The sequence below is a fragment of the Phaethon lepturus genome, unplaced genomic scaffold (assembly GCF_000687285.1).
Source record: "Phaethon lepturus isolate BGI_N335 unplaced genomic scaffold, ASM68728v1 scaffold5962, whole genome shotgun sequence".
Lineage (NCBI taxonomy): Eukaryota > Metazoa > Chordata > Aves > Phaethontiformes > Phaethontidae > Phaethon > Phaethon lepturus.
The window spans coordinates 50,881-63,089 of NW_010522561.1; the positions used below are offsets into that span (position 1 = coordinate 50,881).

At 39.3% G+C, this 12,209-nt stretch overlaps 1 protein-coding gene across 1 annotated transcript in view; it reads right to left on the minus strand.

Moving 5' to 3' along the window:
- LOC104616733 (catenin delta-2) overlaps nucleotides 1–12,209 on the minus strand; it is a gene marked incomplete at both ends in the record, with an annotated part of 117,014 nt that overhangs the window by 46,501 nt on the left and 58,304 nt on the right. The window contains 2 exons of the mRNA XM_010281840.1: nucleotides 2,439–2,612; nucleotides 11,536–11,721. Coding sequence (XP_010280142.1) covers nucleotides 2,439–2,612; nucleotides 11,536–11,721 — 360 coding nt within the window. The remainder of the gene's footprint in view (nucleotides 1–2,438; nucleotides 2,613–11,535; nucleotides 11,722–12,209) is intronic.

Below are 12,209 nucleotides of genomic sequence, written 5' to 3' on the forward strand. Positions count from 1 at the left end.
TGCTTTCTTTTTGTGTTTGAAATTTTTGAAAGCAGTCTAGGGGATTTAGATCCGTATCATCTGTTAATTCTAGTGGCAGACATATATCTCAATCGCCTGCACAATTTTTTATTTTTTAAAAATTATTTGGGCTTCCTTTTATCTGCTCACTTTCCTTTCATAATGGCATTGGTTAAGCACTGCCTGTGTCATAAGTGTTACCTCTCAGTCACAGACGAGGATTAGACAGCTTTATACCAGAGGAACCAAAAGGGTGAAACGGCTAGGAAAGAATTATGCAAGTATACCAACTGCACTGTATTTTTTTTCCAGAAGAGACTTCATCTTTGGAAGTGTGTGAGCTTGCCTGGTGCACTGGCTGCCTCATATATTCTAGGATTCTTCTGGCATTAAAATAATGATAACTGGAAAAAAAAACCCACCACAATTGCTATTGCTATTAATATTAATAGCAACATTATTTATTTTAATGCAGTTAGCTCTTTTTTCTCTCTCTCAGTCGATCACAAAGTTCTTCTTGAAAGATTTCAAGTAAAAAAAAAAAAGAAATATTTTCCCATTCTTTATACAATTACAATTTCTTGGAGGAACTAAGAAAATGAAAACCTCCCTTAGGAATAACCTCTTCTTTTAAGAGTTTTCTGTCTATTATTTAGTCATTTTATATCCAGAAGACTGCAGCAGTGGAAAAGAGAGGTCAAAAGGTGAAAACATCAATGATTATGTAATCCCCAAAGAGGATTATTCCCCTCACAAAAATGGCTAGTACCACATGTGAAATTAAGGATATTCATTCTGTGTCTGCACATCACTTGTAATGGAATTGGTGAATCTTTAGAAAAATAGAGCAACACGAGAACAACTGAGCTTTTCCCATGGTATCGACAGGCATAGTATTAAAGTTCAAAACAGTTTTTCTAACGCGTCACTTGCCAAAGAGCTCTGTGGAGCCTTCCTTCCTCTCGCCACCATACACTTCTGCCAACTAAAGGATGACAGGTACAGATTTATTAGAAATGGGAGAAGGGGCACCACTTGCATTTTAGCTCTCCTATTAGTCCTGGCAAATACGCATGCATTGTCTTCTCATTTGGACCAGGGCTACACCCATTCCCAGATGAATAAAACACATTTACCATGTTTCTGTGCCAGGATTACACAATCTGATGTGGTCTACAATATGAGAATAATAAAAGTATAATGATTTTCAGGCACAGTGTATATGTAGCACTTTGCAGTACAGAAATCACTGGACAGATACTTTTGTTACTCATTTCATATGTCAATGAATGCAACGGTCAAAGGCATTTCATAGGTTTGGTGGGCTCAAAAACAAAATCACATGCCTGTGAAGATCCACTGAATGTGCCAACTCAACTTCCAATAAAACTTCAGGGGAAAAAAAGTAAGTTATTAGCCTCAGGGCTAACATTCCAAAATGAATGCCTCATTAACTTGGTATTTACATTTCACATACAAATGTCCAAGTGCTTAAAAACCAAACAGGATACCTTCTGAAACCTAACTTTGATAACTGCATTTCCCCATACATGCATGTTTTCATCATAAATGTGAAATATTCCCACTGAGAGTTAACTTAAAATCAAGGCATTATCTTTATATAATAGGACCAGATAGTTAGTATTTTAATCCAAACAAACCAGTTTACCATCAGGAAAGTGATGAAGAGATTGCCCTAAAAAGTAAACCAGGCTCAACTGTTATCTTGAATTTTATTGATTTGATCTAAGTTTAGAAATAATTTCAAAATCTAATAAATGAGTTCTTCAATTTTTTCTCAGTTCACTGCAAATAATACAAGAGAGAAAAATGGATCTTTTCATTGTAATTCAAAAGTAGGACGAACTGGAATAGAGTGTCTCGACTGAGCATTTCCTTGCTCATTGTACATATTTAATCATACTGTTGACGCATTTTAATAATGTCTTATTTTTTTTTAAAAGTAGATGGTAACATTACTTGTGTTGGTGTCACATCATTTATATCTTGCTCTGCTCTTGCCTGGTTTCTCTTAAGAGACAAAATGTCAACCAGTTTCTGCAGTGACAAAACAATACGGTTTCATTTGATTGTCACTGGTGATATTTTTGGCTCATTTTTCATGGCTCTGTCACCCCAGATTCATAAAGATGCTGCTTCTCCTCATTTGGTTACTGGTTTTCAGTGCCAATTTTTCATACTTTACTTGATCAATGTGATCTTCACTGCAGCATGCTGACTTGTCCTATGATATGACTACCTGTATCAATTCAGAGGGCTTAAAATACTATCTCAAATTTGACTGCAGATACTTCTGCGAAAACAGAGAGTTACTCCACTACCAGGATCATTCAGATACATTTGTATCACCAATTTCCTGTCATCTGTAGAGGTTTTCTGAACTAAAAAAGAAATACAGATCAGGTTAATATTCCTACCTTCCAACTCCCAGCAGCCAAGTTCTGCAGTGCCCCTGCTGCCCCCTCCAGTGTGTCTGGATTTGAGCACTCCGAAAGAAGTGTGAGGTAGGGTTTGACTATTGAAGGGTGCCACAGCATCTGGATTCCTTTGGGTGGTTCTGCACAGTCTGGGAGAGGTCCTACACCATCCCACTGTTGGAAAGTACAAATTAGGTCGTCAGCAAGGAACAGCAGAATACTTGACAACTGCCTCAGTTGAAGCTGTAACATCTACGTCTGCATGGGCGAAGGTATCTGCCCGCAAGCAGACGTTCTCAATTTTAGCATATCACGTGATTCCTCATAGAGAAACCAAATTTCTTACTCAACACTCTTCACAGAGGAGCTATAGCATTGGCAGAAATCACAGTGTTTTAGTTAGATGACATAACAAAAACATTTTTCACTGCATTTAATTTTTTGGGTGCGAGCAGAAGACCAGCGAACGTGAATGTATCTTAAGAGGCAAATCTAGAACTTGGATATGAAGAGAATTTCCTTTTTCATGCCCTGCAGTTCTCCGTGTTCTCTCTCTTCTCATGAGAGGGAAAAAACAACAGCAAATACTAATATGGTAAATGAAATCGTGCAAGGCCATGAGCCCTCCACCCCTGAAAGGCCCAAGTGTGACAAGTCTTCTCCAACTGCTCAACTTCTGGCTTCTCGTCGCGCAAGTTCTGGAGGCGTTCAGCCATACAGCCAGCCAGCCATACAGTGTGAGACTCTGAGGCAGTAAGTACAACCATCTCTCACGACACAGACTCTTCCTCTCATCACATACAGAGTTTTGCCATGAAAATAACCCTAGTCTGATATCCCAAGTGGGCAATACTAACACCTGGACAACAAGCAGCTTATTGCACAAAACCCACTCGTACCAGAAAGAGAAACTTCACTCCAGGAGAAGAGTCATTCACCTCTCCAGTGGAATGCACAATACTGCACATAAGCATGAAACATCTTGAACAGAAGGTAATGCAAGGACTTTTTTTGCTTTTTTTAAAACAAAAGTAAGATGTGGAAGGCACTTCTAATAATATTTTAAATGTGATTTTAATCTATATATACAATATATATTTTCCTTTGCTTTGAACAGATAAAGAGATTTAGAAAATTCATAGCCTTAATACCAGTGTTAAAAACAAGCCCCGACTTCTTAATACGATCTCTTTTCTAACACCTCTGACGTACGGATTGCATGACACGATACAAAGTAAACCTTCTAATGCCATGGGTTAAAGCTTACTGCTATTATGTAAATAAAAAATGCGTATCACAACATTAAACACCTACTAGACATACAAAGATAGCACAGGCCAAATTAACTCCTCGTTTAGATCTGCAACAGTTAATTTTCCAGGCTGATTTAATTAGTTATGACTAAAACAACACAATGATACTTGCACTGGGAGAAGATCTAGCATCCCTCATTTTCAGGAAGTATCAATCATCATTTTATTCAAGCTAACTTTAAAAATTTACATATAATTTAAGGGACAATCAATCAAGCCTTATCTAACAACAACAAACATAGCTTAATTTTAGCAAGGTTTTGCTAGATTACTACCATTGAGAATCCAGAACACTATTTTTTCTAAATTAAAGCAGAAAACCCACCAAAACTGAAAACTAGTGGGACCATTTAATACACATGAACAGTTACTCAAAACCAGAAAGCTGCTCAGATACGAAACACACTGCACTGGACAAAAGTTACCATAGTTTAAAAGAACTGGCACAACAATACCCAGTGGTGTTTGACAATCTACAGGGAAATTGCCTTCTGGAGAAACAATCCCTTCCAATGACACTGTGATAGGGCTGTGCCTTTGAATTTTTTTAATACATTTCTGCCTTTAAACGAATAGGTTGATTCCACTGTATGTGACTCAGTTCTCCTTTTCTCTCTATATAAATCACACTATCCTTGCCAGAAATGACTTCTTGTCAGCTCATAAAAAATACATAAAAACCTGCTGCTTATTTTAACTCTCGAAATTCAATCATTTGCGCTGTCAGAATTTTTTGGAAAACAAATGAGAAACATGTCTTACATGTGAAATCTGACGTCACACCAGATTTGGACTTTGTACCTTAGTAAGTCCACTAACAAACAACTTGTGATGTCCAAGGGCACAAATTCAGGTCTTCATCCTTCTCATTCCAATTTGCACTAATTAAGGGCACATTATGCAACTGAACAGCGTTTGCACAGAGTACTTATTTCAGGGACAAAGTACATATAATATATCAAATGTATCAGATTGACCCAGTACTTTGTGCACATGTGGGGATACAATTTTTTTTTAAACTCAGGTATTTACAATCCCAAATTGTAAATACCGAATACAAATCTCGATTTTCCCACTGCTGAAAATCAGCTAACGGAGAGCTGTATATGTGTTCATGCTGTGCTGCTACTTATAAAGCACTAGAAATTACACTTGCAGATAAATTAATATCCAATGTAGTTTTGCCATTCTGACCAGTAATGGGAAAACATTTAAAAAAAAAAAAAGTGAGACAAATTACTGCATTTCCTTGCCCTTCTTGCTGCCTTCTTTTAGCACATGATTGCATTCATTTATTAGCAACTGTGGGGGGAAGAGGTTTTTCTCAAGACACTGTGACGCCTCAGGGTCCTTGTAGGGGTGATGGAAGTCTGGTACCACACCTGCAATGTGCAGTGAAGGTGCAGTAAATCCACTGACATTGGATAATGTCCTGCACTGTTCTTCAGACGTGGCGCGTGTGCCCAGAGCAGCTGAGCAGCATGCGCCGGGAGGCTGTCACTGCCAACCACGCGTAACGTACATGCTGTGCCTATGGTGGCCTCTTCAAGGGCATGCGATAAAGGGTGACAGAAAAGATGCTCCTGTAGCCACTTCCTGGGATGTAGAGGGCACAAGCAACCATAACCTGTCAGGCACTCCTTCTTTCAGCTCCTCTCTGCTCCTGCATGTGTGACCTCAGCTAACCCTTCACTGAAGGGCTGAATGGCTTCTGGCATCTTCCCCGTAGCCGAGACCAGCGCCTGCAGCTATACAGCCCAACTGCTGCAGGGCATGCAGCACTGATACAGGTCAGAAAAGAAGCTAGTGCAAAGGAGATTCTCCTGATCTTCACCCATTTATTTTGTATTTCATAAATACAAACTTCAATTGCCCGAGTGAAAAAAATATTTCCCCCCAAACGATATTGCAGTCCATTTTCTCAAATGGTGGCTAAGGCATGGCAGAAGTTGCTTTGCAGTTCATGTTGCTCAATATTAATGAACCGAGGCAGCATGCGAAACAACTCTACCCAGTGAATTACTGGAACAGTTACTGTATTGTTGCAGACCATCAGGAATGATCAGTGAGGTCTATTTGAGATAGGCTGTGGATGTATTAGGAACCTCTGAAAAAGAGGACGACTGCATGCAATTACTCTTCCTAGCTTATGCTAAGGAGGAAAAAAAAAGTCATAAACAAATATTCCTTCCAGGCTTCCCTCCTTCAGCTGAAATTACCCCCATATATTGTGGTTGAAGCTGACAAACTGTTTGTTACATGGGTGAGATACAAATCTCTCATTTCCTGAAAGTGGTGCAAAGAAAGGATGAAAGTCGAGAAGAATAAAAAGCCGAATATAAAGATCTTTAAGAACACAGACTTTTGAGACTAAGAGTACTCTAATAAAAGTTTCCAAAGTTTTCACATTACTAAGCCAGTTTGAGAGAAGAAAAAGATCGCTTATCGAGATGCTCCCCTGTGCCACACAACAGATTATCTACCACCTTCTTTCTCATTTTAATGAAAGCAAATCCGTGTTTACAGTATAATTGTACTGAATACCAGGGAAGGCTTCAACTTAGTAAGAGAAGTACACTCTCCATATTTTGGTTTTTGTACTAACAGAAGTTAGGGTTTGGTGGGGTTTGTTATTAAGGAGTATCACATGATGATAGGTTTTCCTTTGATAACAAAACAACAGTGTTTTATTTTCATTTATTAAATATGAGTATTTTCCTTTCCCCCAGCCTGTGCAAAATACCGCTACTAAAAAAAAAAAAAAAAGAGATCTAGGAAAAAACTCAAACAAAACCCAGCAATGAATAAAACCATCTTGATATCTCTCCAGTGATCCTAGACATTTGAGATGTACAAGATGCTATGCTCTTTGTAGCAGCAGTGACAAAATTTATATCAGCAATTAAACAGTGCTCACCAAAAGCATTTTTGGAAGGCCAAAGACTTAAACGAACAGGCTCCCTAAGATGACAATGGTTTCTCAGCCTGCATATCTTAGTGGCTTAGCAGTCTATGCCAGCTGTCCCCAGGCACGTCAGTCCAACAACCTCTTTTGGAAACCTTTGTCCAAGAGATGCATTGGCCAATGCTGTCAAGAGCAGAAATCTAAAATTAAGCAACAAAGATTAATCAAAATGACAGGGCTTGCTTTCAAGGGTGTCCTGGTTTTGGCTGGGATAGAGTTAATTTTCTTCACAGTAGCTAGTATGAGGCTATGTTTTGGATTTGTGCTAAAGATAGCGTTGATAATACAGGGATGTTTTTGTTATTGCTGAGCAGTGCTTACCCATAGTCAAGGCCTTTTCTACTCCTCACACCAACCCCACCAGCGAGTAGGCTTGGGAGTGCACAAGGACTTGGGAGGGGACACAGCCGGGACAGCTGACCCCAACTGACCAAAGGGATATCCCATACCATATGACGTCATGGTCAGTATATAAAACTGAGGGGAAGAAGAAGGAAAAGGGGGGAGACACATTCAGAGCGATGGCGCTTGTCTTCCCAAGTAAACGTCACACATGATGGACCCCTGCTGTCCTGGAGATGGCTGAATGATGGGATGCTGATGGGAAGCGGTGAATGAATCCCTTGTTTCGCTTTGCTTGCGTGCGCAGCTTTAGCTTTCCCTATTAAACTGTCTTTATCTCAACCCACGAGTTTTCTCACTTTTACTCTTCCAATTCTTCCCCCCAACCCGCCATGGGGGAGTGAGCGAGCAGCTGCGTGGGGCTTAGTTGCCGGCTGGAGTTAAGCCACAACAAAGGGCGATGGGAATCCCTGCAGCTGACACAAAGGAGGCAGGAAAATCACTATTTAAATCAAGTCAAATTTCTGTTTAGACATCCAGACCCAAAGAAAGGTGGTGAATATAAATAATGTTGCCTATGGACACAGAGACTACAGGAGTAGGGCAGAGCTGTTGTGGTCCAGCAACAGGTAGTCCCAACAAAGTTGGGCAATTTTTGGGTACAGTTTATTTCATAAATAATGGTAACCTCCCCCAAATGATGCAACAATGTTTACAATTTTGGGAAAGGTGTTTGGAATGCTTTCAAAACATTCCAATGTTTTGAATCTTTATTATTAATCTGAGATATGAATAAATCTAAATTACACTTCAGATTTTATATTACATTCTTAAAATAATTGTTAATGCATTTATTCAACTTTTTTATATTATTACACTTCACTAAGAAAAATAATTTCGTTCTATGTATGTATTTTATCTTTGCTGAAAACAAGACCCCTCCCAAATTAAACAGGATCGAGTTCAACCCAGGGACAACAACATTTGGCACCTCACTACATCTCCTTCTGCTCATTCCTCTCCTCTTCATAGGAAGCTGAAGCTAATGGGCTTTGCACTATATTCCACAAATGGACAAATACAAGTTCTATTTAATAACCCTGTAGTTTTGATGTTGAAAACAACTTGGTCATACATGATACTGAGAGATTCCCAGGGGATATGACATGTTTCTGTGTAGGCAAGCAAGAATTTAGAAATGGTGGCTAAGAACCTCTTGTAAGGAGCTTCTCAAGATAGCTGATTTCTTGCTAATCAACACTTGGCATAACTACCTTGTACAAGACAAGGAAGCAACCAGTGGAAACAATATTCTTCCAGAGCAGAACATACTGGCAACACAGCCTTTCATCCCTAATCTCAGTTTAGATTATTAGCTAAACGCAGGAGCCACTGCCATTTCTCCATTTCTGTGCTTATTAATTATGTATGGCTCAGTAGTGTATTGTGATATACTTGGTAAAATAGTAGTCTCATCACATGAAAAGCTATATCTGACAGCTCTATTTTTTATTCTTTTTGAAATATTATTGCCTTAAACCTGCTATTTCACCTGAATAGAAGAATTTACAGCCCATTTAGCAAGTGTGCTAGAGGTGTGCCAGTCAATTCATAATGATATATAACTTGAAATGTTGCTCTTATACCTTAAAGCTCCTGACAGAAGGTGAAAGAGAAGGTCAGGCTCATTTCAAAAGTGTCAATTCTAATAAAAAATCAGATTTTGGGCTCGATTCTGGGTTGACAAGAATGATCACAGATGAGGAACTCAAGACGAGCATGAAGCCAAGAAGTCAGCCTGTTTCTTCTTAGTGAAGAAAGGAAATGAAATAGTGCCATATGTGTATATAATGGGCTGCATAACAAGAAATAAAATAAGGATTAATGACAACTCCCTGACTCTTTTACTGAAATTGGACTATACATCTTTTCTTCCCCTAGCTGCTTTTTGTCATAATACTCATTTCTCATACAGCTCAAAGAATAAACCTGTTGGCAGCAGTAAGCATACCAACAGCAGTGACAAAATTTTCAGCGGTGGAAAAATTAGTTTCCATCTGAAGAGTGGTATGATGATACAAGGCAGAGAGGTTGATGTCAATGATGTCCTAGTTGGAGATGTAAGGCCTCTACAGCTGGAGAGCTTTGTGGGGTGAGGGCGCAGTAGCACCTGATCACACGTAAGCAGCAGGGAGAATATAACAAACAACAGCGGCAGCAGAGAATTACAGTCCTTAGGGTCTGAGACAGAAATAGTCACGTGTTTTTCACAAGTTACCTTTACCCTTACCCCAGTTGGAGCTGGGGGTCAACCTCTATACTATTAATGTAAAGGCATAGTTACATGAAAAACATTCTTCTGTTTTTCTTCTCTATTTACGAGAGTAACTTGGGAGAGCTGTTTCTGGCATGGTGGTCTTGCTGATAGACCTCAGTCACATTTGTTTTTAGTAGCATTCTAGTTAACTTGATAACATATTTTAAAATGTTTGGTATAGTCAACAGCAGTCAAGGATCATGGGGTGAGACCAGCCTACTCTGTAGAAGGCTCACAAGGCTTCCTTAAACTCCTGAACTGAATAATAGTCACAGGTGAGAACTGGTATATGGCAAGATGGGGCAGGCTGTCCAGATTTAAAAGAAATGAGATGAAAGAAGAAAAATCATTAGAAAAATATTTTTACGGTGAAGTGGTCCTGTGCACCACAAAATTAGTCGTTGAAAGAGTGAATTTATTTCCTTGTCACAGAAAAGCCCAGAGAACATAAAGCTGAAAATATGTGCATAGTTTTACTTTTCTTTGGATTTTAAAAATTGTATTAAACCCTTCCATTAGACAAAGCAGATCTGAAAAGACCTTTACCATGCTGCATGCTGATAATGAATGCTCATAGAAACAGACAAAAGATACCCAAGAGCAGGCAGAAGCATGTATATTGTAAAGGAAATCAGCCAAAAGAGATTAGTTCTTTGACCTGGAGGAGGAGGAAGACTTTACAGGGAACCTTTGAAATACAGAGAAGTCTGACAGGAACAATGAAACAGTCAGTGGTAAAGAGTTAAAAGTACGAATCTGATATCCAGAAACCACAGAAGGAATAGAAAAGTTAAAAAAGATTTGATATAGTATGTGTGTGTGTGCATGTGTGTTAGTAAACAGAGCATCAAAAGAGAAAGGCAAGTTGCAGTATGACCCACTCATATCCAGATACACTATTTTTGTGGCTGCACTTTGAATAACTAGAGCGTAGTGTGTGTGAACTATTAATTCAGGAACAGGGACGATGACTGCTTTATGGGGTAAAATTAACTTGCTTTGGCACTTCTTATCTCGCTGTAGCCTAATACAGAAATTCCAACAAAAGGCCATAATAAATTCAAATTATCTGATGACTGCAGCGTTTAACTAGAAGAGTAGGTGAAATTAAAGCCTTACTAGTTATGAGTGCTGCATTTTTCAGTACCTGAATCTTAGCTTGCTAATGTTCCTATAACATTTCCACATTAACACAATTTGCCTTTATGAACTCAGGAATATTTTCCATACTGGTTTACATCATTTATGCAAATACCCTGTATGCCTAATTGCTTACTCAAATGAGTATTTTCTTTGAGCAATCTGAAACAGAAATAAATGGCAATGGAAAAGACTACGTCTAGGAGGAGATGGAGAACTGCCTGCTGCCAGCACAGGTCATTTGAAAGAGTTCATAAACCAGTAGCCATGCTCATTGTTGTTTAGTGTGTGTACTGACACAACAACGTCTTTCTCCTTAACATCACTCTCAGCAGTCACCAAATTTTAAGTTGTTAATGGGAAAACAAGGAGATAAATATGCTTTGGAAGTCAACCCACCCAAAATAAAAACCCACAGCACCTCAAATAACTTGAGGAAACTATCAAGACTGTACTTCTCAAGCTTTGTTTGGTGTAATGACATTAGATTTATTAAAATATGCATGCTTTTTTAACATTAACTCATATTACTTGACTCAGTCCTGTAAAGTTTTCTCTCAAAATGTAGAGGCAAAGCACAAGACTAACTTTGAAGCAAGTAAGTATACAAATGCAAGCCTGATGTTTGCTTGCATGAAGGCCTCTCTACACACAGGTGGCTGTGGGGAAGAGAGTGTAAAGTATATGCAGATTACATCTGAATGTTAAGACTTACACTTTTCATTATAAATGTCTTCCTTTAATAGACTGAACACTTCACGGTATTTATGGTGTTCACAGTGCACCCATGACTACAGTTTCCAGGTGCCACCACGTAATGTGCAACTCTCTCAAGCAAACATATTTCCTTTCGTTATTCGAGCCATAGTCTTCTTTAAGCTCTTGGCTAATTAACAAAGGCAACAGTTTTGTGTATTACGCATCATGCACTTTATTTCTAATACAGTGCATTAATAATTTATATTTTAAATGATGGGCACTTCAACCACTCACAACACAGCTGCGAGTAACTTTCATTACCTGATCTTGTGATTTCTTTTTCTTCTTCTTCTTCCCCCAGCACCCTGAACTCTCTGCATCTTTTCCATTGGCATCACCACAGAGTAATCCATCAAGTTCATCTGTTCCCATCTGCTGTCCCTGAGATGTTTCTGCAGCTAGCCTGTATGAGAGGTTCCTCAAAATGCACACACAGTTTTCAACGGTCTGAAAAGCATGACAAAAAACAAACACAAAAACAAACCAGAAGGAAGTTAAAATCCTTTCCTTGCTCACTCTCTATACAAAGCAGAAAAAATATCATAAATATTTGAACATATATTTTCCCAGCACAATTATTATTGGGGATGGTCTTGTCCAATAACTTTATTGACAATCTGGATGAGGGGATCGAGTGCCCCCTCAGTAAGTTTGCAGATGACACCAAGTTGGGTGGGAGTGTTGATCTGCTGGAGGGTAGGAGGGCTCTGCAGAGGGATCTGGACAGGCTGGATCGATAGGCTGAGGTCAACTGTATGAGGTTCAATAAGGCCAAGTTGCAGGGTCCTGCACTTTGGCCACAACAACCCCAGGCAACGCTACAGGCTTGGGGAGGAGTGGCTGGAGAGCTGCCCAGCAGAAAAGGACCTGGGGGTGCTGGTTGACAGCCGGCTGAACATGAGCCAGCAGTGTGCCCAGGTGGCCAAGAAGGCCAA